Source organism: Bos indicus x Bos taurus, chromosome 21 (assembly GCF_003369695.1).
Source record: "Bos indicus x Bos taurus breed Angus x Brahman F1 hybrid chromosome 21, Bos_hybrid_MaternalHap_v2.0, whole genome shotgun sequence".
Lineage (NCBI taxonomy): Eukaryota > Metazoa > Chordata > Mammalia > Artiodactyla > Bovidae > Bos > Bos indicus x Bos taurus.
Window position 1 is genome coordinate 68,506,166 of NC_040096.1, and position 24,911 is coordinate 68,531,076.

The following is a 24,911-nucleotide window of genomic DNA, read 5'->3' on the forward strand; positions in this document are numbered from 1 at the left end:
GACTACCCGCCCTCCGCTCGGGGGTCCTCGGGCGCCACCGTCGGTGAGGCCCATGGCCTTCGTGCCACAAGCTACAGCGACTCAAAACGCCCCGGGCCACTGGGGCCGCTGGGACCTGTCCCCAGTACCTCCCCCTTGGGGGCCTGCCCCGCCACTCCCCTGCGGGGACAGGTACAGGCCCGACCCTGCGGCGAGTGCCCGCCCCCCAGGCCCCGCCCCGCCGGCCCGCCAGTCCCCTCGGAGCCTGGGTGGCGGGCATGGCGCGCGCGGCGGGGCCGGAGCGGCGGCTCCTGGCCGTCTACACCGGCGGCACCATCGGCATGCGGAGCGAGCGCGGCGGTGAGTGGGGCGGGCGCCCGGCTCGGGGTGGGGGGCGAGGTGGGGGTCGTGCTCCCGCCGGCCGGCATTTGACCCGTCCTGACCCCCGCTCCGGTGGGCACCCAGCGCCTCCCCCTCGCTGCCGCCGGCTCCTCTCTGCCCGAGCCTGGGGGGCGTCGCTCCTGTCGGACCCTGTCCCTGCACAGATGGGCTGGTGGGCAGGTGTTCAAGGGCTGTCCGGGCCTCTCACTCCGGACACCAGGGGCTGCAGGGCGACCCCGGCCACTCCCTGCTGTCCCTGGCCGGCCTGCCGGCTCTGGGCAGTGCTCACTGGCACCAGGAGACCTGGCGGAGACCTGGGGGTCGCGTTCCCTCTCCCCTACCCTGGGGCTCTGACAGGATTTGGGTCAGGGAGGGGTGACTGCTGGGCGGGGGAGGGCCTGAGTGGGGGGGCGCCGGGCCTGCATGACCCGGGGGCAGGGGTGCCCCCAGGCCGGGCAGAGCGCCCAGGGAGCCTGCAGGGGTGGGCAGGGCACCGCACTCACCCCTGGAGTGTTGTAGCGTGGCCTCCACGTGGGCCCCGGGTCCTGGCTGTGGGGGTGCTTTCCCTCCAGGAGGGGCCCAGACAGCCCTTCAGCCTCAGCCTGGAACCTTGCCCCGCACTCTGGAGCGGGGGCGCTGGCCCTCTTCCGCCTACGTCCCGCGGGCCCCCTCCCCAGCCCTCGGCTGCTCCCTGTGCCCCCAGGTCCCCCGCGGGCCTCACTCCTGGGGCCGCCCCACCCTGCCCTGGGGTGTCCTCCTACTTGGAGCTCTCCCAGCTCCCCAGGGCCCTCCCCTTCCCTCAGAACCAGCTGTGCCCCGCCACAACCCCCAGGGCCAACAGAGCATCCTCCGTGCCCCCCACCCCCGCCACCACGCAGTTCCCCTGAAGCAGCTACTCAGATGCCACGGGCAACTGCTTCCCGTCCTCTGTCCCTGTTAATGCCTCCCTCCCCAAGCCCCGCCAGTTCACAGATGGTTCCAGGCACCATCTATGCTGGGCCCCAGGGCTCAGACCCCCAGAGAGCCCTGTCCAGGGGGGCTTTCCACATCCCTCCGTACCCTGGGGGTCACTCCTCCTGGGCTGCAGGGCTGGGGCAGAGAGAGGGGAGCGGGCAGGCTCTGCCGGCGTCCTCAGATGGCCCTGACCCATCCAGGTCGCTGCCCAACCCCCCAGGCTTGGCACTTGGCCAGCTGTGATGCCTGTGATCCCATTGAGCTCAGCTCATGGGTGTCGAGGGTCCGGGTTGAAGGGACTAGGGGGACTCTGCCCGTGACCCCATCTGCACTGCGTTCTGTGCCCCCCATCACCGCCCCCGCCACCCGGACGCCCACGGCTCACTCCCACAGGCCCTGCATTTGCCAAAGAGCTGACAAATCCCCTTGTCTGGAAGGGGCTCTAGAAAAATGGAGTGTGGTGGCAGTGACTTCCAGGCAAGCCCGTCTCCCAAGATCCCGCAGGGCAGCGCCCCCGAGCCGGGAAGGAGCTGGTGGGGGAAGAAGGGCAAAGGGGGCGCGTGGAGGACGCAGGCCTGGGGCGTGGGGACCCCGCTCCGAGCCCCGCTGGAGGCCGGGCGCCCAGCTGCTCCAGGCCCTGCCTGCCTGGGGATTCCGGTTGGGTTGCGGGGTCAATAATTAACCCGCCTGGCTCTGCGGGTGCGGGCCACCGGCTCCTGTGGCTGTTTGGATTCTCACTGTTGGGAGCATTTCAAGCGCCTGCTGGTAAACAGTGGCCTGCCAGGCACGCGAGCCCTGCCAAAGGTCAGGATGCTGAGGGGAGGGCAAGGCCGCGGCGGCTGGGGACAGCCCTCGCCCTCCCCCTCTCTGAGATCAGAGATGATGTCACTGGTCAAGGGGCATCGTGAACCTGAGATCAGTTGATGAGGCAAGCCCAGGGTCAGCAGCACCCCGGCCGGAGACCCCGACGCCCCGGGCGCCCTCTGTGGACCGGCTCCCGGTGGGCGGAGCCTCGGGGTCTGCGGGGGCCAGGACGTCCAGGAGGCCACAGGAGGAGGCCAGCCTGATCCTGAGAGGCAGTGCCCACGGCTTCTCCTGCCCTTGGCCTGGACGCCCTTCCCAGAACAGGCTGCTGTGCGCCTGTCCTTGGGGCAGACCGGCCCTTACGGGGGAACCTGTCTGTGGGGCCGCTGCCCGTGACCAGCTCCCCGCCTGTACAGCAGGGAGACGAGGCCCAGTGCGGCTGCTTCTGCTTGCGGAGGGCCTGAAGCTTGGGGGCCCTTGTTAAGAAAAAGAATCTGAATCAGAATTAGATGTGAAAGCAGGTGTTTGCTTACTAGTTGTTTTGTTTTTGCTGCGCTGCGCGGCAGATGGGATCTTAGTCCCCTGACCAGGAATCGAACCTGCGCCCCCTGCGGGGGAAGTCTTAACCTTTGGACAGCCAGGGAAGTCTCCCAACACCCAACCCCCTCCCCGCTTTTTTTTTTTTTTTGGTAACAGGTGTTTACTTCGATTGATGAAGGAAATAATTTCCCGTTCTTAAAAACCAATAATATTACAAAATCCAAAAATATATTTTTTATTTGTTGACTTCCTGACACTCTCACCGCTGTTTCCCCCACACCTTTGGCTGCTTTGTATGATGATGTGTCCGCAGAGTTTTGCCCCGGGAGAATAGAATGGAAGCAGAGGATGGCCTCCTCTCGGGCCATCCCGCTGGCCCTGGGGTGGGGTGTTCCCAGAAGTCAGGGCCCCCCGCGCCCACCCCCGCCCACTGCTGGCCCTGGAGTGGGATGTTCCCGGAAGTCAGGGCCCCCTCCCTCCCCCGCGCCCACCCCCGCCGAGTCCGCCCGCAATGGCCTGGCCCTGGAGTGGGATGTTCCCGGAAGTCAGGGCCCCCCACGCCCACCCCCCCGAGTCCGCCAGCAGTGGCCTGGCTCTGGGGTGGTAGTGACCATGCGCACCACCCGCCCCATTCGTGGATCCTCAGATTTCCACGGCCATCCCCAAAGGCCACCCACTGCAGAGGAGCTGGCACAGACAGTGGTGGGGGAGCTTCCTGCACCTGCCCTGACCCGAGACCCCAAACCAGGGCCTCAGACAGCAGGAGGGCCCTCTGGAGACCTCCCCAATCCAGGCCAGCTCTGCTCTATCCTTCCTCCGCCCTCCCCTCTGGGCGTCAAGCCCTCTCACAAGGACGCAGGTGGAGGCCAGGAGCCAGCATCATCTCCTGAACTCACGCCCACAGAGGGTTGTCTCTCGGTCCTGGGGCTCAGGTGGGGACATCCACGGACCATCTTGTCCCCTGCTGCAGGGGGGTAGGCAGCCCTGGGCCTCCCTCAACGCCCAGGTCTGAAGTCGGGGCCTCCCCCCAGCAGCAGGGCCGGTGAGTCCAGAGCTTTGTGCAGCAGCTGCGTGTCCCGGCCAGCCTCCAGCATCTTGGGAGGGTGGCTGGCCGGCGGTCTCACACTGATGTTCCCTGAGCCACGTTGCTTCTGCAGCAAAGTGTATGGAGCCCCCACGGGGGCTTCCTGGGTGGAAGACGGGGTGGCTATTCCAGGTGCCCCTTCCCCAAGGTATCCTTCTCTGGCTGGGGAGACAGCACCCTGAACTCTGAGGCCGTGCTCCCTGCGGGGCTGGCAGGAGCTGGGCCTGGGGTTTAGCAGGTGGACGTGTGGAGAGGGCGCTGGGGCAGGAAGCCCAGCCCAGAGTCTGTGGCTTCTGGCCCCCAAACATTGCTGGTTTGGTTCCCTGGGTTTGTTCAGATTTGTTCCTCGGTGGGCGAGGCCAGGGAAGCCGAGCCCTGCCCCGAGCTGCAGGGTGGGGACCGGGCATCAGTGAGCTGGGGGCGGGGTGGGGGGGCGGGTCTGATGCTGGGCCCACGACCCCAAGGAAAGGAGCGCATGGCCGGACTCACATCTGGGGAGAGATCCTGGCCGCCAGCCTGAGGAGGAGACACATGCCCAAGAAGGGGCTGGGGTGGGTGGGTGGGGTGAGGGTGGGGGGTGCGGGCGGGGCAGCTGTCGGGCTCCGCAGAGGGGAAGAGGCACAGGCCAGGTCAGAGAGATTCAGTGTCAGGACCCACCGGCCGTTGCGGGGTCCCCCAGCCGGGGGTATGGGCTGGGAAGGCTCCTGGTTGTTACTGGCATGAACTTGAGTTCTGCCAGCCGCCGGGTGAGCCTGGACCAGACCTGCTCCAGCACCTCCAGGAAGATCACAACCCCCAACCCCCGAACTCACCCCACACCCCACCTCCAGACTGAGATAATGAAGGGTGCTGTTTAAGCTGCTAAGCTTGGGGCACTTGTTGCACAGCAGCAGGAGGCCGATACACCTGGCAGAGGGCGGAGGCTGGGAGCCAGGTCTCCACCACCGTGCCCGTTGCCCCTGGTCCTGGAGGTCTTAGGCGTTTCAGCCAAAGAAGCTTTTCTGGAGTGGGCGGGGGGCGGGGGGCGTGTTGTCCTTGCTGCTGCGTCCGGGTGTCCAGCACGGCCAGGCATGTGGGCGATGCCCAGCAGAACCTCAGTGAGGAGGACTCAGCCTACCTGCCCCAGGTCGCAGAGCTTGCAGGGAGCAGGATGGGACAAGAGGCCAGGGCCTGGATGCAAATATTCCTTTGGGAGCCTCTGCTGAGGAAGAGGTTTGTTTCCAGGAGACACTTGGGGCTTCTTAGGCTTTTCTTAGGACATGTGCCGTTTCTGCCCAGTGCCTCCTTAGACGCGTGCTTCTGGCCAGGGAAGGAGAAGGGGTAACCTGGGTGAGTGTGGCAAGGGAGCCAGGACCTGGACATCAAGGAGGGCTTCCTGGAGGTGGTGCCCTGTGCCTGGAGGCGGAGCATCTGCAGGGTGAGAAGGGGTGCGGAGCAGAGGCAGAAGCCTGTGTCCTGGGCAGAATGGTGCGGATATTCTGGGAAGTCGGGGAGAGGGGTGCTGTGTGTGTGTGTGTTGTGAGCCTCGCTGGGGCCTTGGGCTCGTCTGGAGGTGGAGGTGTTAGCCAGGACGCGGCCGGAGCCCCTGGCGGACCCCTGGGCTGTCTGGGGGAGAGCGGTGGCCCAGGCTCCGGGCAGTGGTCCGTACTTGCCAGGGCCCTGGGACGGCTGCAGCCTGAGCCCCCAGTCTGACTCCCTCAGGGCCAGAGCTCACCCGCAGCGCCCAGCCCCCGTCCTGCTCGGCGCCTGGCCCCCAGCGAGGAGCAGCTGGGGGGCCCTGGTGGTGGCTGCCAGCCCCTGACCCCCACCCGCCTCCCTGCAGTGCTCGTCCCCGGGAGGGGCCTGGCCGCAGTTCTGAAGATGCTGCCCATGTTCCATGACGAGGAGCACGCCCGGGCCCGCGGCCTCCCCGAGGACACCCTGGTGCTGCCGTGAGTGGGCGCTCCCCTGGGTCCTGGGCACGGACGACAGCCAGCTGTCATGGGGTGGGGGGGTCACCCTGAGCCTGGCCCCTACCAGGCCGGCTTAGCAGGCTGTGGCTTCTTGGGGTGTCCACAGCGAGTTGCTGGAGGGCACAGCCCCGCTTTGGTGGCTTTAGAACTGACTGCAGTCCCCTTTAAAGTCCCTCAGGGGAGGCAGGGGCTGGCCCTGGGGTCCCCCCACCCCCAGAAAGGTCCTGCTTCCCAGGTCAGGGCCCAGCCTGCCCGGTGCTCTTCCCTGCTGGGTGCTGACCCCTCCTGCCAGTGGCCCTGCTCCTGGGGGTGTCCTGGTTCACTTCCTGCCTTGGAGCAGCCCTTCCCGGGGACCATAGTCCTTGTTCCTGCAGCCTCAGGCGGAAGCAGGGGCCGTGGAGGTGCAGGGCCCAAGGCCACGGCCCTGGGTGCCCGACTGGGCGGAGGGAACTGGGCTGCCGATGGAGGGGGTGCTGAGTGAGAGCCTGCCGTCCGCACCCCCTCAGGCCGGCCAGCCCCGACCAGAGGGTCATCTACACAGTGCTGGAGTGCCAGCCCCTCTTTGACTCCAGTGACATGACCATCACCGAGTGGGTGCAGATCGCCCAGACCATCGAGGTGACCAGGGAGTGTGGGGAGGGCTGGGGGGAGGGAGCGGGGGCCTGGCAGTGAAGGTGGGTCTGGGAGGAGGCGCATGGGGGGTCCCACCTCAGCGGTGCAGCCCCACGACCCTCTTTCCTGCACCCTGGAGGGGCGCGTCGAGGCCCACGCCCACCTGTCCGTTGAGGAAGTGGCCCAGGTGGCTCTCAATTTGAAAACGTAGCTTGTCCCAGTCTGTGTCCTGCGCGGAGACGTGAGACACCTCTGCGGACTGACAGCTCCATGCCTGGCCCACTCTGCTCTGTCTGCCCCAAGCCCACCCTGGAGTGCAGTCTTAGTGGGTTTAGGGCTCATGGTTTAGAGCACCGAGCAGACATCTTACCTGCAGAGTGTCCCACCCGCATCAGCTCTCCTCTCCATCCTCCCACCCCACCAGCGCCAGCCCCAGCTACTGCCTCCCGGGGTGGGGGCCCTCCTGGCCCATTTCTTACCTTCCCCCCTTAAGAAACCCTGCTCCCCAGAGAGAGGCTTGTCACTGAGGCACCCTTCCTGGCAGCCGGGGGCTGGCCCCAGGGGCGCCAGGCCTGGCCCCTGTCTCTGGATGTTTGCAGCTGTGTCTGGGGCAGTCTCCCTGGTCTCTGGCCAGCAGCACCCACAGTTGGGGCCTGATGGCTTTTCTGAGCATCTAGGACTGCTGTTCAGTTCAGTTCAGTTCAGTCGTTCAGTCGTGTCCGACTCTTTGTGACCCCATGAACCGCAGCACACCAGGCCTCCCTGTCCTTCACCAACTCCCGGAGTTCACGCAAACCCATGTCCATCAAGTCGGTGATGCCATCCAACCATCTCATCCTCTGTCGTCCCCTTCTCCTCCCGCCTTCAATCTTTTCCAGCATCAGGGTCTTTTCCAATGAGTCAGTTCTTCGCATCAGGTGGGCAAAGTGTTGGAGTTTCAGCTTCAGCATCAGTCCCTGCAGTGAATTTTCAGCACTGATTCCTTTAGGATGAACTGGTTGGACCTCCTTGCAGTCCAAGGGACTCTCAAGAGTCTTTTCCAACCACTGTTCAAAAGCAGCAATTCTTCGTCCTGCTGTCCAGCCACACGCAATTTCCTGGTCTGGCCAGCAGAGGGCGGGCCAGTCCACCACGTGTCTCTGCTCCCATGCAGCTCCGAGCCCCGCCTGGCTTGGTCTCTTGATGGGCTTCAAGAGAGGTCCCGGGGCCCCATGGTTCCGGGTGCTGTGCTCCTCGCAACCACAGCCCAGGCCAACTGCCTCCTGAGGCCTTGGCTGCTCCCACGGAGGTGGTGGCTGGGGGGTGTCCCTGCAGAGCTGGCCTGCGTGCCAGGGGGGCCTTCTGACTCCCTGGAGGGGCTGTGCCCATGCCTGCTGTCCGCACCCTGCCCACCTCCGACATCTCATCTTCCAGTGCGGGCTGTGCCTTGTGTCTGTTGCTTGTGCGCATGGCCTGGCCCTCCCACTGGACCGAGAGGCTGGTGGGCTTCCTCGCCCCACAGCCCCTGCTGCCCTCAGGGGCAGTGGTCATTCAGCAAGGGGCCCTCCGGAGCACTGAGCTGGGCCCGGCACTTTCGTCCAGCTGACGGTGTGCTCAGGAGCCCAGGTCGGGCATTGCTCGGGGAATCTTTCCACCCCGGCATCAACGTGCCTGGAGACCCCCGCCAAGATCTCTCGGGGCCAAGGGGTGTCACTAGGAGACCCCCAGGGGTTCAGGGGAGGAGGCTGTCCTGGAAGAGAGCAGAGCACAGGGCAGGGGCTCCGTTCCCTGTGGGCCTCCCCGGCTGGCAGTGACTGGGGCCCGCCCGCGCGTCCCTGAGTTCCGCCAGCTGTGTGTGGGGGCACCAGCACCTGCTCCCAGGAGCTGGGCCGCCTGAGCTGGCCGCCGCCCCTGCAGAGCCACTACGCGCGGTACGACGGCTTTGTGGTCATCCACGGCACTGACACCATGGCCTTCGCCGCCTCCGTGCTCTCCTTCGTGCTGGAGAACCTGCAGAAAACCGTCATCCTCACCGGGGCCCAGGTACCTCCCCGGGCGCCCGCTGGGCAGAGGCCGCGTGGATCGGGGCCTTCCCAGGCCACAGGGTCATTGAGAGGGCAGGTGGGTCCCTGGCTCCATGCCCGGTCCTGCGGGTCCTGGTGGTTCCGCTTGGCCAGTGCCCAATCAGCGCCGGGCTCCTGCCTGCTGCCAGCCTGCGGCCCTGCTTTGTCTTCTCCTCCCCCCACTCTGGCCCCGGTGGGACGCTCCTGCTATCGCCAGGGCAGATGAGGCGCAGAAGCCGGGCAGCCGGCCCACGTCCACAGGCCCTATGAGCACCCAGGACAGTGGCTCAGCCCAGGGTGGTTCCATTGGAGGCCTTGGGGGCCCCTCCCCAGCCGACCCCTCTGCCCATGCCGTGGCAGTCCAGCCCTTTTCTGCCTTCCTGGTAGATGTGGGGGAGCTGGGTACAGGCCAGCCACTGCTGGGGCACCGGCCCCACAGCAGATCTGGGGCAGGTCTGTGACCCGGTGCTTGGAGGCCCCGCCTGAAGCTGCTTGCCCTCGCCTGCACCTGCGGTCAGCCCCCAGCTCCCCTCTGCCTGCCCGGCCCAGGCACTGGCTTGGGCAGTGTGAGGGCCTGGCCTCGGTGCCCTGGGGGCCAGGGGGCTGGGCTGAGCAGTGACGGGTCCCAGGGCATCGTGTGCTGCCTGAGCCTGGGGACTGGCCAGCACCCGGCAGGGGGCACGGGGGTCTGGGGGGAGCAGAGGGGGCTGGGCCGGGCTGGAGGAGCACGGTCAGCAGGTGCAGCCCCTAGGGGCAGCACCCGCCGGCCTGAGCCTGCCCCAGCCTCTCCCCAGGTGCCCATCCACGCCCTGTGGAATGACGGCCGGGAGAACCTGCTGGGCGCCCTGCTGCTGGCCGGCCAGTACGTGATCCCCGAGGTACCGCCTCCTCCTGTGGGCGGGGCGGGGTCTGGGGTGCAGCGCGGGGTGGGGGCTGGCGCCTGCCCTGGGGGATGCAGGTGAGGGGGCCGGCAGGGCTAAAGCTCCGTGTTTCACCTTGAGCATGAGCTACACCCTCACCATAGAGAAAATGGGAAAGCAGCGGGCAGCGGGAGCCTGTGCCCGCGCCCCACCCCAGACACCTGCGGCTGGCGGCGCGGGGGGCTTTCCTGGGCTCTGCGTGTGTGTGATGTACGTCTATCTAACCTGTCCCGTGCTGAGGACGTGGTGTATGTGTCCATCTACATCACGTACACGTGAACGTGTGTGAGCTTCCGTAGAAACAGGCCATTCGGGGCGTGGTTTTGGGACCCCCTCTGGTGCCTCTGCACCTTGCTCTGCCACAGACACATTTCCCAGACCCTCCCTCACGTCTCAGGGGAGGGGAGGAACCTGGGAGGCGGGCCGCTGTGGGGAGGAGCTTCACGAGTACCATTCAGAGGCCCCGCCCCGGAACAGCTCCAGAGTTGGGTGGGGGTGCCTGGTGGGTGAGGCGAAGCTTGGGGGCGGCCCGGGCTCCCCGTGCTGAGCTGCGGCCCCTCCCGCCCCGCAGGTCTGCCTGTTCTTCCAGAATCAGCTGTTTCGGGGCAACCGGGTGACCAAAGTGGACGCGCGCAGGTTCGCGGCCTTCTGCTCCCCCAACCTGCCGCCTCTGGCCACCGTGGGCGCTGACGTCACGAGTAAGCAAGCAGGGCCCACAGCGGGGCGTCCGCCTGGGGTCGTGTCCTGCCGTAGCTGCTGTGGGGCCTGTGGGCGGCCCTGGGTTGGGGAGCGCAGCCCTCAACTCTGTGGAGAACCCGGGGTGGGGGGCCGCTCAGAATAGGGACATCCCCAGGTCACCCTGGCTCAGAGCCAGGCTGTGTGGGGGCCAGCCTCTTGGGTGCCCCGCCCCAGCCACGGGGCCCCAGGCCCAGGAGTCCCTCAGTGGCCTCGTGGGGACGTGGTTCCAGTGGAGTGACCGCATCCTGGGGACTTTCAGGGGAGTCTCTGCCCCAGCACCCCCTCCTGGGACTGTCTGATGCCTCCAGCTGTGGGTGGGTCCTGAGAACTCCCCCTGAGGCCCCCACGCTTGCCCTGGGGAGGAGAGGATCTCTGCCAGGTGGCTGTGGGCCACAGCGGGTGGGGCGGGGAGACCACTGGGTCAGAACCGCACACCGAGAAGGAAGGGACATGCCGGGAGGGGTTGCGGCCCGAGTCCTGAGTCCATTCCGGGGTCTTAGCCTGCATTTCCCTCCCCCTGCCCACCCACCCTGCTTGTCCGCATGCCCTGGGGGTTGGGGAGGCCCAGAACACGTCTGTGTGTCTGAGGTGTGTGTAGCGTGGCTGGGGTCTGGGGGTCAGGCAGGGGGCACGTGCTTGCTGAGGGGGAGAGTCAGGAAGGCTTCCTGGAGGAGGTGGCGCGTGGGCTAGTGCTGGTGCATGGATCCGCCTCCGGGCTGTGCTGAGTGGTGGCGCTCAGCCCCTCCTGCCTCAGTGCCAACCAGCTGAGGAAGGAAGAATGGGCACGAAGGTGGGGCGGCCGCTGTGCAGGCCTGCCTGCCCCGTGGGGCTGAGTCACTCCTGGTCTGGGGCTCAGAGGGGAGCTTCCGGGACGTGGCCCGCTAAAGGGTGCAGAGGAGTTCACCCTGGATCCTGGGCCTTTGCTGGGGCCACGCCAAGCCCACGCCGGCCTCGAAGCACAGGGCACGCTGGTGCAAGTGGCTGGGTAGGTGAGTGGCTGATGCTGGCCCTGAGGGGTGAGACGTGGACCCCCCACGCCTGTGATCCCGGGAGGAGCGTGTCCTCCGGCCCGGTGCAAGGGTGCCCATGTGGTGTCAAGGGCCCCAGGCCAGTCCCAGTACAGGTGCTGAGAAACGCCAGGCTTTGCCCAGGCCAGGCCCGGTGGAGCCCCTCACTGCTTCCTGCTGCATTTCCCGGCCCTCTGTGAGGCCAGGGCTCAGGAGGGGCTGAGCTGTGCCAGGAGGGGAGCACGGGGTTCTTTCCCCACGCTGGTCCCGACACCCCCCCGCCAAGTGGCCACGGCACATGTGGTCACCCGGGTCTCCAGGAGCCCTAGGTCCTCTCAGAGCAGAAACCCCGGCCCTGAGGAGGGGGAGTCAGGCCTCCAGGCTGTGGCCAGTGGGGCCCCGGTGGCTGCAGGGGACTCGGAACCACCGTCCCCCAGTACACCGGGTTTGGCCGCATCGACCTGAGGCCACGGTCAGGACTGAGCGGGACCCCGCCCGGCCGCGGTGGGCCTCACACCGCCTCCCTTCCCTCTCGGCCCCTCTGCACGTGGGGCAGCGTCCCTCGGTGTTTGGCAGGCCCAAGTGGAAGGACTCGGGGTCCCGTGGGCTCTCAGGGTATGGGCTAGTCGCGTGGTGGGTGTGGGCCCTCTTTGTCTCAGCAAACCCTCCTCTGCAGCCAGAACTCCTGGGCCCGGCCCTAAAGTAAAGGACAGCACTCCCTGCTGCTGCCGCCGCCACCCTTCTTCTGAGCCCCCCCCCCAGCCCCCCCCAACACTCAGCTCCCTCCTCTCCCACCCCCAGCCCCCCCAACACTCAGCTCCCTCCTCTCCCACCCCCAGCCCCCCCAACACTCAGCTCCCTCCTCTCCCACCCCCAGCTCCCCCAACACTCAGCTCCCTCCTCTCCCACCCCCAGCTCCCCCCCACTCCCAGCTCTCTGTGAAAGGGCAGCGTGTCTCTGGAATATTCCTTGGTTTATTATCACCTATTACTTTTGATTTGCAAAGATGGGCACAATAAAGGACAGAAATGGTATGGACCTAACAGAAGCAGAAGATATTAAGAGGTGGCAAGAATACACAGAAGAACTCTACACGACCCAGATAATCACGATGGTGTGATCGTCCACCTAGAGCCAGACATCCTGGAAGGTGAAGTCAAGTGGGCCTTAGGAAGCATCACTATGAACAAAGCTAGTGGAGGTGATGGCATTCCAGTTGAGCTATTTCAAATCCTAAAAGATGATGATGTTAAAATGTTACACTCAATATGTTAGCAATTTTGGAAAATTCAGCAGTGGCCACAGGACTGGAAAAGGTCAGTTTTCATTCCAATCCCAAAGAAAAGCAATGCCAAAGAATGATCAAACTACCGCACAATTGCACTCATCTCACACGCTAGCAAAGTAATGCTCAAAATTCTCCAAGTCAGCCTTCAACAGTACATGAACCAAGAACTTTCACAGGTTCAAGCTGGATTTAGAAAAGGCAGAGGAACTAGAGATCAAATTGCCAACATCTGGTGGATCATTGAAAAGGTAAGAGAGTTCCAGAAAAACATCTACTTCTGCTTTATTGACTATGCTGAAGCCTTTGACTGTGTGGGTCACAATAAACTGTGGAAAATTCTGAAAGAGATGGGAATACCAGAACACCTGACCTGCCTCTTGAGAAATCTGTATGCAGGTCAAGAAGCAACAGAACCGGACATGGAACAACGGACTGGTTGTTCCCCATTGGTTCCAAGTGGGGAAAGGAGTTCGTCAAGGCTGTCTATTGTCACCCTGCTTATTTAACTTCTATGCAGAGCACATCATGTGAAATGCTTATTTAACTTCTATGCAGAGTACATCATGTGAAATGCTGGGCTGGCTGAAGCACAGGCTGGAATCAAGATTGCCGGGAGAAATATCAATAACCTCAGATATGCAGATGACACCACCCTTATGGCAGAGATTGAAGAGGAACTAAAGAGCCTCTTGAAGAAAGTGAAAGAGGAGAGTGAAAAAGCTGGCTTAAAACTCAACATTCAAAAAACAAGGATCATGGCATCCAGTCCCAATCCCTCCATGGCAAATAGATGGCGAAACAATGGAAACAGTGACAGACTTTATTTTGGGGGGCTCCAAAATCACTGCAGATGGTGACTGCAGCCATGAAATTAAAAGATGCTTGCTCCTTGGAAGAAAAGTTATGACCAACCTAGGTAACATATTAAAAAGCAGAGACATTACTTTGCCAACAAAGGTCCATCTAGTCAAAGCTATGGTTTTTCCAGTAGTCATATATGGGTTGGAGAGTTGGACTATAAAGAAAGCTGAGCACCGATGAATTGATGCTTTCGAGCTGTGGTGTTGGGAGAAGACTCTTGAGGGTCCCTTGGACTGCAAGGAGACCCAACCAGTCCATCCTAAAGGAAATCAGTCCTGAATGTTCATTGGAAGCACTGATACTGAAGCTGAAACTCCAATACTTCGGCCACCTGAAGCGAAGAACCGACTCATTGGGAAAGACCCTGATGCTGGGAAAGACTGAAGGCGGGAGGAGAAGGGGACGACAGAGGATGAGATGGTTGGATGGCATCACCGACTCGATGGACACGAGTTTGAGCAAATCCGGGAGTAGTTGGTGATGGACAGGGAGGCCTGGCGTGCTGCAGTCTATGGGGTGGCAAAGAGTCGGACACGACTGAGCGACTGAACTGACTGAGCATTCCTCTGGTGGAAACAGCAGGAGGCAGGCAGGCTTACACCTGCCACAGGACGGGCTGTTGGAGGAGCCCTGGTGGGGGTCCTGGAGCCCCTATTCCCCTCTGAGTTCTGCACCTGACTCTGGGCAGCCTCTCAAGCCCCTTCCCGCTCTGGGCCTGGTTTCCCTGGGCTGGATGAAGGGGTCTCCTTGGCACCTGCTTCCTCCACAGCCTCTCGAGGGGTCTTGGCACCCACCCTCTGCCTGCTTGAGGGGCCAAGAGGATGGATGGGACTCGGGCTCAATGCCATGCTCCTGAGGGTCAGAGGCCAGGCCTGCTGCCCAGACCTCCGCCCCTGTGCCCCGCCCGTGGGCGCAGCAGGAGGGCGGGGCGGCTCCGGCGATGTGGCCCCTACAGAGCTGCCGTCTCTAGGTCCATGGCGAGCCTGAAGGCCTGGGGGTTCTCTGGGTGGCGGGCACTGACCCCCAGGCACTGCTGCTCCACTCTCCTCGGGGCTCAGGAGCCGGAAACCTGCCCTGGGTGTGGGGAGCGGGCCGGGCTCAGGTTACTCCTGAGACTTTGGGGTGAATGAGATGGAGGTTTCCCCAGAGGTTTGGGATCCTGAAGACTCACTCGTTCATTCATGGACCTGCTGGGCTCCGGGCCCAGCGGGCGCCCTGCAAGGGGCCCGTGAGTTTGGCTGGTCAGAGGCTGCTGCCCAGACTGCTCGTGGGACCTGGGACCCCGGATCCTGGGGCCCCGCGCCCTGCCCGCTTGCCATTGCAGCAGCCGTGCCCTCGTCTGGGAGGCCCTACCCCCGAGCCACCCCCCCAACTCCCCTGCAGGGTCCTCCTGCCCCCTGGATCCCATCCCATCCCTGGGCTGGCTCAGGCTGGGTTGCGCCCATTGGCTGAGCGAGCTGAAGGGGGGCAGGGGAGGGGGCTTCAGAGGCGCCCGGGGGAGGCGGGGCCTGGCTGTGGCCCCAGATAGCCTAATTCTACTCTTGGTCCGTCTGTCCCCGCAGTCAGCCAGGAGCTGGTGCGCAGAGTCCGCGGGCAGGGCCGGCTGGTGGTGCACAGCAGCATGGAGCGGAACGTGGGCCTGCTGCGCCTCTACCCCGGGATCCCCGCCTCCCTGGTAGGGACCCCGCCTCCCTGGTGGCACCCCAGCGCTTCACTCCATGGGGGCTATTGGGCCGTCAGGGCAGGAACAGCATCGTCCAGCAGTGGGCCCCAGACTCCAGTCTGCTGGTTCCTGGGAGCTGCCAGGAATAGGTGAACTTTTACCTTTGGCTTCTACCTGGAGAGGAGGCGGGAGCTGATGGTGGTTCTGATGAGGGCTGAAGGCTCTGGGAAGACCCTTCAGAGTCCCTTGGACAGCAAGGAGATCCAACCAGTACATCCTCAAGGAAATCAGTTCTGAATATTCATTGGAAGGACTGCTGCTGAAGCTGAAACTCCAATATCTTGGCCACCTGATGTGAAGAGCTGACTCATTGGAAAAGGCCCTGATGCTGGGAAAGATTGAAGGCGGGAGGAGACGGGGACGATAGAGGATGAGATAGCTGAATGGCATCACTGACTCGATGGACATGAGTTTGAACAAGCTCCAGGAGTTGGTGAAGGACTGGGAGGCCTGGTGTGCTGCAGTCCATGGGGTCGCAAAGAATCGGACATGATTGAGCGACTGGGCTGAACTGAAGGCTCTGATGGGGACACAGCCAGGGGGCTGGACCCTTAGCACAGGCCAACAGCTCAGCCTCAGCGTGCCCTGAGCTCAGTGTGTCCAGCTGCAGCGCCCGTCCCCGCCCGCCGGCTTGCTGGGAGCATCACCTGTCGTGTGTCAGAGCTTCGGGCCGGATGGAGGGCCAGGAGGGTGGTGGGTGGCCCAGCTGGGGTGGGATCCCTGCCCTCGTTGGGGCCCTTGACGGCCCCTTCTCATGTCCGGCCGGCTCCCTGTGACCTCTGACCTGTCTCCACAGTGTTCATGGCCCTAATGCTCAGGAGGGGACGGGGGTCACTCAGGGAAGATGTGAAGGGGAGCGAGGTGGACAGCCCCCGCTGCCCGTGTTTGGTGGAAGCGAGTCCCCGCCTCCCGCCCCCACAGGTCCGGGCCTTCCTGCAGCCCCCCATGAAGGGCATGGTCATGGAGACCTTCGGCTCCGGGAACGGGCCCACCAAGCCCGACCTGCTTCAGGAGCTGCGGGCGGCGGCCGAGCGTGGCCTGATCATCGTCAACTGCACCCACTGCCTCCAGGGTGCCGTCACCTCCGACTACGGAGCCGGCATGGTGGGCGCAGGGGGTGCCAGGGCCTGGGGCGGGGGCAGGGGCGAGCCCTGGCCACCCGCCTCCTTCACGGTCCACCCGCACCCCCGCCCCTCCAGGCCTTGAGCGGCTCTGGGACCGTGTCAGGCTTCGACATGACGTCTGAGGCAGCACTGGCCAAGCTGTCCTATGTGCTGGGCCTGCCGGGGCTGAGCCTGGATGGCAGGAAGGAGGTGTGTGTGCCTCCAGCGGGGACCGCGCCCCTCGGCTCGAGTGTGGTGGGTGGGCCCAGCCCGGGGAGTATGTGCCTGGGCTTTGCGGGGGGCTGGAAGTGGCCTCCCCGTCACCTCCCCCAAGCCCCACACCGCCCCACACTCTCTTGGGGAGCCCCACACCCCACACTCTTTCTTGGGGAGCCCCAGGTCCGCCCTGCTTTCAGGGTATCCCCACCCCAGTGCTTCCCCGGCTGGCCCCTCCGGCTGGGCAGAGGCCACCAGGGCCCAGGGAGACCCTAAGCTGGAGGCTGGAGGGTGGGCTGAGCTGCTGTGGGGACCTGGCTGGGTCAGGCTCTGGGCCCCAGGACGGAGCCTGATGGAGGCATTTCAGGTCTGGGGGCACCCTCTGCTGGGGGCTGGGGGTGCCTGGCCCGCCTGGTGGGTCTGGACTGCTGGGTCCAGGCTCTGGTGAGCTGCCCGGCTCTTTCTGTGTGTATCCCCCTTCCCCGCCCCATGTGCCCCAGCTGCTGGCCAGGGACCTGCGTGGGGAGATGACGCCGCCCACTGTGGACGAGCCCCGGCCCTCTCTGCGGGGTGGTGTGCTGGGGCGCGGGGTCGCCCAGCTCCTCAGTCTGAGACAGGTGCAGCGTGGGTAGGGGCCCCGGGGGACGGGAGTGGAACAACCCCAGGCACAGCCTGCTTCTGAGCCAAGGGCGGGGGGCAGGCAGGGCTCAGGGCAGCAGCCAGGGAGGCTGGCAGGGATTCGCCGGCGGGCATCCAGAGGGGTCTGGAAGGGGCTGGGTGGTCCAGAGGGGCGCTTGCAGCGTGTACGCAGCGTGCAGACCATGGCGCTCACCTGGTGGAACAGCCCAGGGCCGGCAGGGTCAGCTGGGGCGAGAGGGCGGTCTGCTCCAAGGTCTCCCCAGAGGAGGGGCCAGACCGGGGCCCCTTCCCTTCTCCGCCAGGGTGCCTGGGCCTGGGAAGGAGCTGAGGGCTGGCTTTTGGGCCTGGGTTGTGGGACTCAAGCTGAGCCAGGCTCCCGGCGGTGACTGGGACCTCCTGGTGACCCCCCTCACCGCCCTGCCTCTGGGCAAAGTGTACAGACCCGGTACGGGGGCGCCGCATCTGGTTGCTGCCCCGGGGCCCACCGTGGGCCTCAGTGTCCCCCCTGTGGAGTGAGCGTGGGGACAGGACTGTCCGGGAGGGCGGTGGGGGAATGGGCAGCAGCCACGTGTGTACGGCGGGGGCCTCGGGGAGGGGGCAGGGGTCCGAGGTGCTGCTGCCTGCCTCTGCAGGAGGCCGATGAGGTGTGGGACGCCCTGGTGCCCAGCCTGGCCTGTGCCGCGGCCTACGTGGGTGACCTGGAGGCCCTGCAGGTGCTGGTAGAGCTGGTGAGTCTCTCATCCACCCTTGGGGACCAGCCTGGCCACACAGGGCCCGGGGGTGGGCTGGATCTCCTTTCCCGGGGTCTGCTCCCCTTACTGCAGTCGACGGGGCCTCGTGGCTCTGCTGGGATGTCCCTTCCCCGTGGCCTTTCCTCGGTGGGTGACGGGCCCCTATGTCCCCCCAGGGCAGTGACCGGAGCCTGGAGGACTTCAGTGGCCAAACCCCACTGCATGCGGCCGCCCGGGCTGGCCAGGCTGGGGCCGTCACCATGCTGCTGCAGAGAGGGCTGGACGTGAACGCCCGGGACAAGGGCGGCCTCAGCCCCCTGCTGCTGGCCGTGGGGGGCAGGTATTTGACGGCGGGCACTGTGGTGGGGGTGCAGGCACGGGCGCTGCCCGGGGCCTGGCCTGGACAGAGCTGCCTCCGGGGGGCCTTCGGTGTGCCCGTGGTCACATGGCTTCCCCAGGCAGAGCCGGGGGGCACCGAAGACACCTGCTTCCCGGAGCCTCACCCCTTCCGGCCTGGGCCCTCGGTACCAACAGTGACCCTGCCAGTCGTGGGCAGGGCCCAGACTGGGAGGACTCCTCGGGGCAGGGTGGTTAGGGAGGGCTTCCTGGAGGTGACTTCTGAGCTGAGCACTCCAGGTCCAGCAAGACCCTGGCAGGGAATTTCTAACAAGAAAAGCAGAAGAGGCCTCGTGTGTTCCCTGCACCCTCTGCCTGAAGGGCTGGCACAAGGGCGAAGGGGGAAGCCCTCCGCCCAGCACTGGGGCGAAGCAGGCTGCAGAGCAGCTTGCATAGTGCCAGGTGGGCAGGGTGGGCACAGGTGCCCTAGGGAGTGAACTCAGCATGCCTGATATTCGGGGGGTGGTCCCCCAAGCTGGCCCTGTCTGACAAACCCTGGCTTTTTAAGGCAGGTCCCCAACCTGAGTGTTTCTGGGGAGGTTTCCCACCTCCCCTCCACAGGTAGAGACTTGCCGAGCCGAGTCCTTACTGAGGCCCTGGCGCCCTGAGCAGTGGGTTTGGGCACTTGATGCCCAGTTCCTTCTGAGGGTCAGAGGGCACCAAGGCCAGAGGCCAGGGCCACCCGGAGGGGTCACACGTGCTGCGGGATGGCCCCTGGCAGGGCTGGTTGTGTGAGGATTGGCACGAGCTGGAGGTCACCCCTCAGGAGCCAGGGCCTTGGGCACTGAGCCCAGCCCATGGGGCAGGCAGGGGCCAGCATGAGGGCGGAGGTGTGGGCATCCGGCTGGCGGACACACGTCCTGTGTCCTCTGCTGGGGTGGGGGTCTCCTCCCCTCCGCCCAGGCCCTCCTGGCCTCTCTCCGAGGGTCAGCCTCACCTGCTCTGCTGGCCCATGGGGACTCGCAGCGGCCGGGCACGTGGGGGGCCTGGAGGCCGCCTGGCCTCTCCCTCTAGGGGCTTAGGTCCCTCAGAGGCCGGGCAGTGCTGCCCTGCCCTCCCCTCCCTCTGTCCAGCCGCCCAGAGCTGTCACGCACATGATGCTGAACGCCTGTGTGAGTGTGCGTCTGGGAACTTTCCTTCCCGGCGTCTTTGCTGTTGAGTCGCTCAGTCGTGCCCGACTCTTGGCGACCCCATGGACTGCATGCCCGCCTTCCCTGTCCTTCACCCCCATCCTGCTTAGTCTGCCCCTGCTGATAGCTGAGCTCTGTGTGGCGTCTGTGGCAGGCCCCGCGCCCCTCCCCAGGGGCTCTCAGCCTGTGGGAACCCGGCTTGTTGCTGGGGATTTTCTGAGTCTCATGGAGACTCCAAGCCACCAACCTCTTCAGGTTGGCCCTGGGCTGGGGCGCCTTGTAGCAGCCCCCGCTTCCTGGGGGCATCAAAGGTTCTCAGAACAGGCCTGGCAGTGGGCAGAGGGGTGGGGTGCCTGTGGGGTGTGCCCGCGGCACCCAGGCCAGGCTGATTTGGCTGCAGACTCCAGGCTGCCCGTCCTGGGGTGTGGGTGGGTAGTGCGGTGAGCTCACCCCATCGTGGCCCCACCCCCTCGTCCCGGCCGCTGTCACAACACCTCCCCCACTTCCCAAACCGGTCTCACCCCCAAGAGGGCCCTGCTGTGCCCTGGGGTGGGGGGTGGCCCCACCCTGGAAGGTTCTGGGCTGGAGGGGGGGTGCCAAGCCTGTGGGACTCCCCCTCCTCCCCAGGATCCCCAGAAGTGGGGTGACTGCAGTTGATGGTCCTCCCCCGGCCCCGGCTCTCTGTTCTCCTGCCTCACTGAGCTTCACCCCCACCCTGCGAGCCCCATGGAGGCTCACCCCGCACGCGGGGCTCAGGCTAGGTGCCCCTGGACGCCTGCAGTCATCTGGGCCCCGCTGCGGGCCAGCCTGTCCCCGCGTTCTCTGTTGGTATCTCCTCACCACCCCACCCTCAAGGGCAGAGCGCGGGCCCAGTGGACTCAGTCTCTGCAGACTCCCCGAGCGTGTGCGAGCTCCACAGGGCGGTCTCCCAGGCTGGGCCTTCCCGGTACCCACAGCCGTGCCCTCGGGTGGGCCTGGGCCTTGAGCTGCTCGGCCTGGGCTGAGCCCCAGCGTGGTTCTGAGTGCGTCCGGTGAGGGTGGGCTCCCGGTCCTGGCCTGCTGGCATCTGGCAGATGCTGCCTTGGGCAGGCGGTCACCCCGCTGTTTCTCACGGCAGGCATAGGGATGTCATTGGGCTGCTGCGGGCAGCTGGGGCCTGCCTGTCCCCCCAGGAGCTGGAGGACTCGGGGACGGAGCTGTGCCGGTGAGGCTCGCAGGCGCACCTGTGCTTCCTGGGACGTGATGGGGCCTGGGGCTCCGAGGTGGAAACCAAGCACTGGGGAGGGATGGCGGGCTTGGAGGGGGAGCTTCACACGGGGAGAGCCCGCCCTGCCCTCCGTCTGCACCAGCTGGGCCCTTGGAGCCCTTGGGGGTAGGGGGTGGGCAGGCGGCAGCCCAAGGTCCTCTGCCCCCCAGGCCCTCCCTGTGGGGTGGCCTCCCCAGTGCCCACCAGCTCCTCCCACGTCCAGCCTGGGGTGCGGCGGGCCAGGCCGGAGGCCTCTAGGTAGGGAGGAAGCAAGGAGGGTCTTGGGGAAAAGGAGGTGGAGGCAGGAGAGGCCGGAGCACCAGCAGAAGCCAGGTCGGGAGGCTGGGAGCGGCACTGAAGTCAGAGCCCCCAGGGTGGGTGACCAGGGTTGCGTCTCAGGCTGAGTAGGTGGTTGGTGGAGGGTGGCTGCCTGCTCACCAGGACGAGGACCTGAAGCTCTGGCCCCCTGGGTCCCTGCAAGCCAGCCTCTCCCCAGCCCCCCTGCCTTGGTTCCAGCGAGGTCTCACCCAGCCCAGGGGGTCCCCATCCTGTACAGAGTGGGGTGCACAGACCCCACGGGTCCCCAGTCTCGGCCCCTCCCCCCTGGAGTTCAGTGTCCCCGAGTGGATGGATCCTGCTGACTTTTCAGCGATGACAGGGCTGGGGGGAGGGGGGTGTGACCTGCGGTGACGGGACCCAGGCAGGAAGGGCTTGGCTCTGGAGGGACTCCTGGGTTGACCCGGCTCAGGTGGGCCTTGACGACTCCTCAATTGACAGCCGGGGAGGCAGGTGGAGGGGCAGGGACAGGTCCCATGGGAGCAGATCATCCAACCTGAGCTGCTTGGCTGGCTTGAGGGGGCCCTTGACCAGCTCCCCAAGAAGCAACTGTGTGGGAACCAGTGCGAGAGGCCTGGGGCCAGGTCCGAGGGCTGCTGGCGGTGCGTCAGCGTGATTCACCTTAGAGACGACCCCGTGCCCTGTGGGGGAGCGCTGCTGCTGTGGGCTCCTGACTCAGAGGAAGTACTGGGGGTCGGCCCTGCCCTCCCCGCAGCCAGCTGGCACCCCTGGCGTGGCCCCCTCCCCGTGGCTCCCGGTCCTAGGCTGGGGGGGTGGTGCCTCTGAGAGCAGGGGGAAGGGAGAGGGCCGCCCCTCGGTGCCCCCACCTCTCCAGGGCAGGCAGGCCCAGATCCGCTCCTGGCCAGCCCGCTGGTCCAGAGCCCCCCACCCCGGGCCCCCATGTGACGCTCTTTCCACCACTGGGCTGCCTCTGACTTTCCTCCCGCCCCCACAGGCCCCGCCCGGGGAGAGCTATGTTGTGAAAGATGAAACTGGCAGGCGGTGCTCAGCGTGTGTGCACGTGCACCCGTGTGTGTGTGTGTGTGTGTGTGTGTGTGTGTGTGTGTGTGTACCCTCGACCTGAGTCACAGCCACCCCCACAGGTGTAGACACCAGAGTCCAGGCTGCTGGCCGGCCCCGGGGACCCTGGTCACTGCTGGGTCAGCTGTTCAGGGCTGGCTTTGCAAGAGAGCCGGTGGGCAGGTGGCCGGGCACCCAGGAGTCCGCAACGGCTCCCCCTCCTCCCCTCCCCCTCCCAGGCTGGCGTCCAGGGCAGACTGCGAGGGCCTGCGGGCGTGGGGGCAGGCAGGGGCCGACCTGAGGCAGCCCGGGTATGATGGGCGCAGCGCGCTGCACGTCGTGAGTGCCCCCGGTGCCCTCTCTGGGACCACCTCCTCCAGGAAGCCCTCCCTGACTGCGCCACCGGCTCCCCCTTCCCAAAATGCCCAACCCCTGCCCTCCTTGCAGAGGCATTCCGTATGCGGGAACCGTGGGTTGGGGAGGGGGCTATCCCTTCTCTTGTCCCAGGCCCCCCCCACCCACCAGGGTCCAGAGCTGTGGGAACAAGGAGGGGTGGAGGAGACACGGGGTCCTCGATGCATGGGTGGGAGCCCCCCCGGTGCAGGGGTGTTCAGGACCAGCCTGCTGGTCCACCCGCCTGAGGCAGCCCCCCAACACACCCCACAGGCAGAGGTAGCTGGGAACCTGGAAGTGGTGGCCCTCCTGCAGAACCTTCGGGGTGGGGCTGGTGACCAGGCTCCAGGCCCAGTAAGTCCCCTACTCGCTGTGGTCAGGTGCTGGTGGGGACGGTGTCCTGGGGGCAGGGCTCACCCTATGAGGGGAGCTGCAGTCTCTGGACGGAGGGCTTCCCAGAGGGATGGCCAAGCTCAGACCCACACTCCATCCGGCCAGGCCACCCCACAGGGCAGCTGGCCACAGCCCTGGAGGCCCGGCCATGGCCAGGAATCTCCCAAGCCTGGAGGGACCCTGCTGGGCCCGTCCTGCCCAACCTGCACCCGCCCGGACCCCAGCACCCACTGGGCCGGGTGGACGGCGCTCCCGGCTGGCTCCCTGCCCCCACCCCATCAGCTGGCCTACTGGAAGATTCTCCCTCTGGTTGGCTTTGCTCAGGTCCTTGGGTCCCTCCCTCGTGAAAGGCTGGGCCCCACTGACAGGTGCCCAGGCTTGTCTGTCTGCCCTGCCCCCATGCAGTACCTGGGCCTCCACTCCTTCTCCAGAGACCTACCTTTTCCAGGAAGTGCTGCCTGGTGTCTAACCTGAAGCTCTCCTGCTGCGGCGTGAGCTGTTCCTTCCTGTTGAGACCTGCTGGAGGGACGGAGCCACCCGGCACCCCCGGCCCTGACCCCATGCTGTACACCCCCAGCCTCTGCCCCCCGCCCCCCACCCTGCTGTGGAAACTGCTTCCCATTCTGTGTCCAGGACACAGCCTGAAGGACGTCGTTGGGGAGAGTGGCCATAAAGTCCTTCTGAGGACCGTTCTCCCCCACCAGCCTGGCTCCAGTGGGTCTGTCTGGTCCCGGGACCGTGGGGTTTTGTGTGGGGTGTCAGGCCTCAGGCTCTGCGTCAAAGGGCAGTGTTTTCGGCACCCTGGGGTGAGGGAACCACTGCCAATCCTGCCCGAGGAGGTGGCAGGGTGAGCGAGTATTGGGCCCCCACGAGGGGTGGGCAGGCCAGGCCCTCTGGCCCACACAGCCTCTGCCCCAGGCCCTCCCCTCCCAGTCCTCGTCTGGGAGCTTGGGGTCACCCCTACAGGCACACCCCACCCACGTCCGCTCTGCCAAGCACACCACACAGAGACTATCTCTCTGGTCCTCCCCGGCCCTCCTGTCTGGCTTTCACGGGGGCTTCTGCCGCCCACGGGCCCCTTGGCTGCGCTCACTCCAGGCCCACCCCAGGGAGGCAGAGAGGGCGGCCTGCGCCGGTCCTCGCTGTGACAGCCTGGGTGGGAGGCAGCTCCAAGCCTGTGGGCCAGGCGGGGCAGGCCACGGTGGGGTGCGGCTCTCCGAGGCCCGGCCAGGGCTGAAGTCAGGTGTCTGGACCCCAGGCCTCCTCTCTGGCCCTCGGTCTGGTGGGACAAGGATGCACCCTTGATCCTGGGCCGGCCCAAGGTCTCACTTCCCCATTCCAGCCCCTGAGCCCCTCCTGCTGAGCCTGAGGAACCATGGAGGCCACCCCTGGCCCGCTCTAAGCACCCACATTGTCTGTGTGGGCCCTGGGCTAGGGGCTCAGGAAGCCGCTGAGCCCAGCCCGTGGTCATGTGCTCTGTAGTTTTGGGGTAAAAGTGTGACCCCAAAGGGCTTTCCCTTGGCACCCACCACGCAGCCTTCTCTCGGTGGGGCCGGGCTGGGGGCGGCTCCACCCGCACCCCCAGGCTTCTCAGCCCGGTTCCCAGGCCCGGGCTGGCACCACGGCTGGCACCATTCCAGATCTCGCCCAGACACGGGTGTGCCTGAGCCTTGCACAACCAGGTGACACCACATGGGGAGTGTGGTGGGGCCGGGGAGCCTCTGCCCCACACTTGGCGAAGGCCGGGGGCGGGGCTTCGGGGGGCTTGGGGGGCCCTGCAGTGGCCCGGGGGCTGGAACCCCCAGAAGGCTGGGGGTGGGCAGCAGGACCACTGCACAAGAGCTTGGAGGCCCCCTTCCATGTCCCAGGGCTGGTGGCGCCCGGCACACAGCCGCTTTGACTGCTTCCAAGGGGATGGGAACAGCTCAGAGCCTTTGCTTCTCCCAGGCCCCGAGGAGCTGGGCTGTGAGAGCTGTGGTTGGATCCCCTGGTGCCTCGGTCCCTGAGCGGGAGCCGCCCTGCCCCCTAGAAATGCCCACGGAGCCTGGGGCCCCAGGGGGAGCCGCTGCGCGGGCTTCTCGACAGGTGGGTCACTGAGGGCCGGGGAGAGGCTTCCGCCTGCTGGGAGGCTGCCCACCGCTCTGCACTCCCGGTCCTGTGGGACGAGGGGGTTGCCCTGAGGGTCACCTGCCTGGGGGCACTGGCCCACCTTCCCTATTTACAGCAAGAAAGCAAGGCCCAGGCCTGTGCTCAGGGTCCCAGGCTGGCACGTGGCAGAGCTGGGCTATGAGCTTGCTGGCACCTCTTGTGGGTGGTGGGAGGTGAGGGAGGGCAGGGTACCCGTGGGAGGCGCCGGAGCCCCTCGGGGTCTCAGAGCTGCATGGCTCACGTCTGTGATTTCACTGGTGGGGCTCCAGCTCCTG

At 65.8% G+C, this 24,911-nt stretch overlaps 1 protein-coding gene across 5 annotated transcripts; it reads left to right on the forward strand.

Annotated features, from left to right (window-relative positions):
* Positions 1-245: 245 nt before the first annotated feature.
* ASPG (asparaginase) lies at positions 246-23,191 on the forward strand. Of its 5 annotated transcripts, none has more exons than XM_027521616.1 (16): positions 246-339; positions 5,565-5,673; positions 6,201-6,312; positions 8,203-8,328; positions 9,143-9,226; positions 9,840-9,966; positions 14,725-14,837; positions 15,807-15,989; positions 16,085-16,198; positions 16,705-16,821; positions 17,476-17,571; positions 17,751-17,914; positions 20,218-20,304; positions 21,942-22,041; positions 22,369-22,449; positions 22,894-23,191. In XM_027521616.1, the coding sequence occupies exons 1-16, from the start codon at positions 258-260 to the stop codon at positions 22,960-22,962; spliced, it is 1,764 nt and encodes a 587-aa protein (XP_027377417.1). In that variant the 5' UTR covers positions 246-257; the 3' UTR covers positions 22,963-23,191. The 5 variants fall into 5 exon arrangements, with proteins under 5 accessions (XP_027377417.1, XP_027377418.1, XP_027377419.1 ...); XM_027521617.1 differs by having other exon boundaries at positions 22,937-23,191; XM_027521618.1 differs by lacking the exon at positions 20,218-20,304.
* The last annotated feature ends 1,720 nt before the right edge of the window (positions 23,192-24,911 follow it).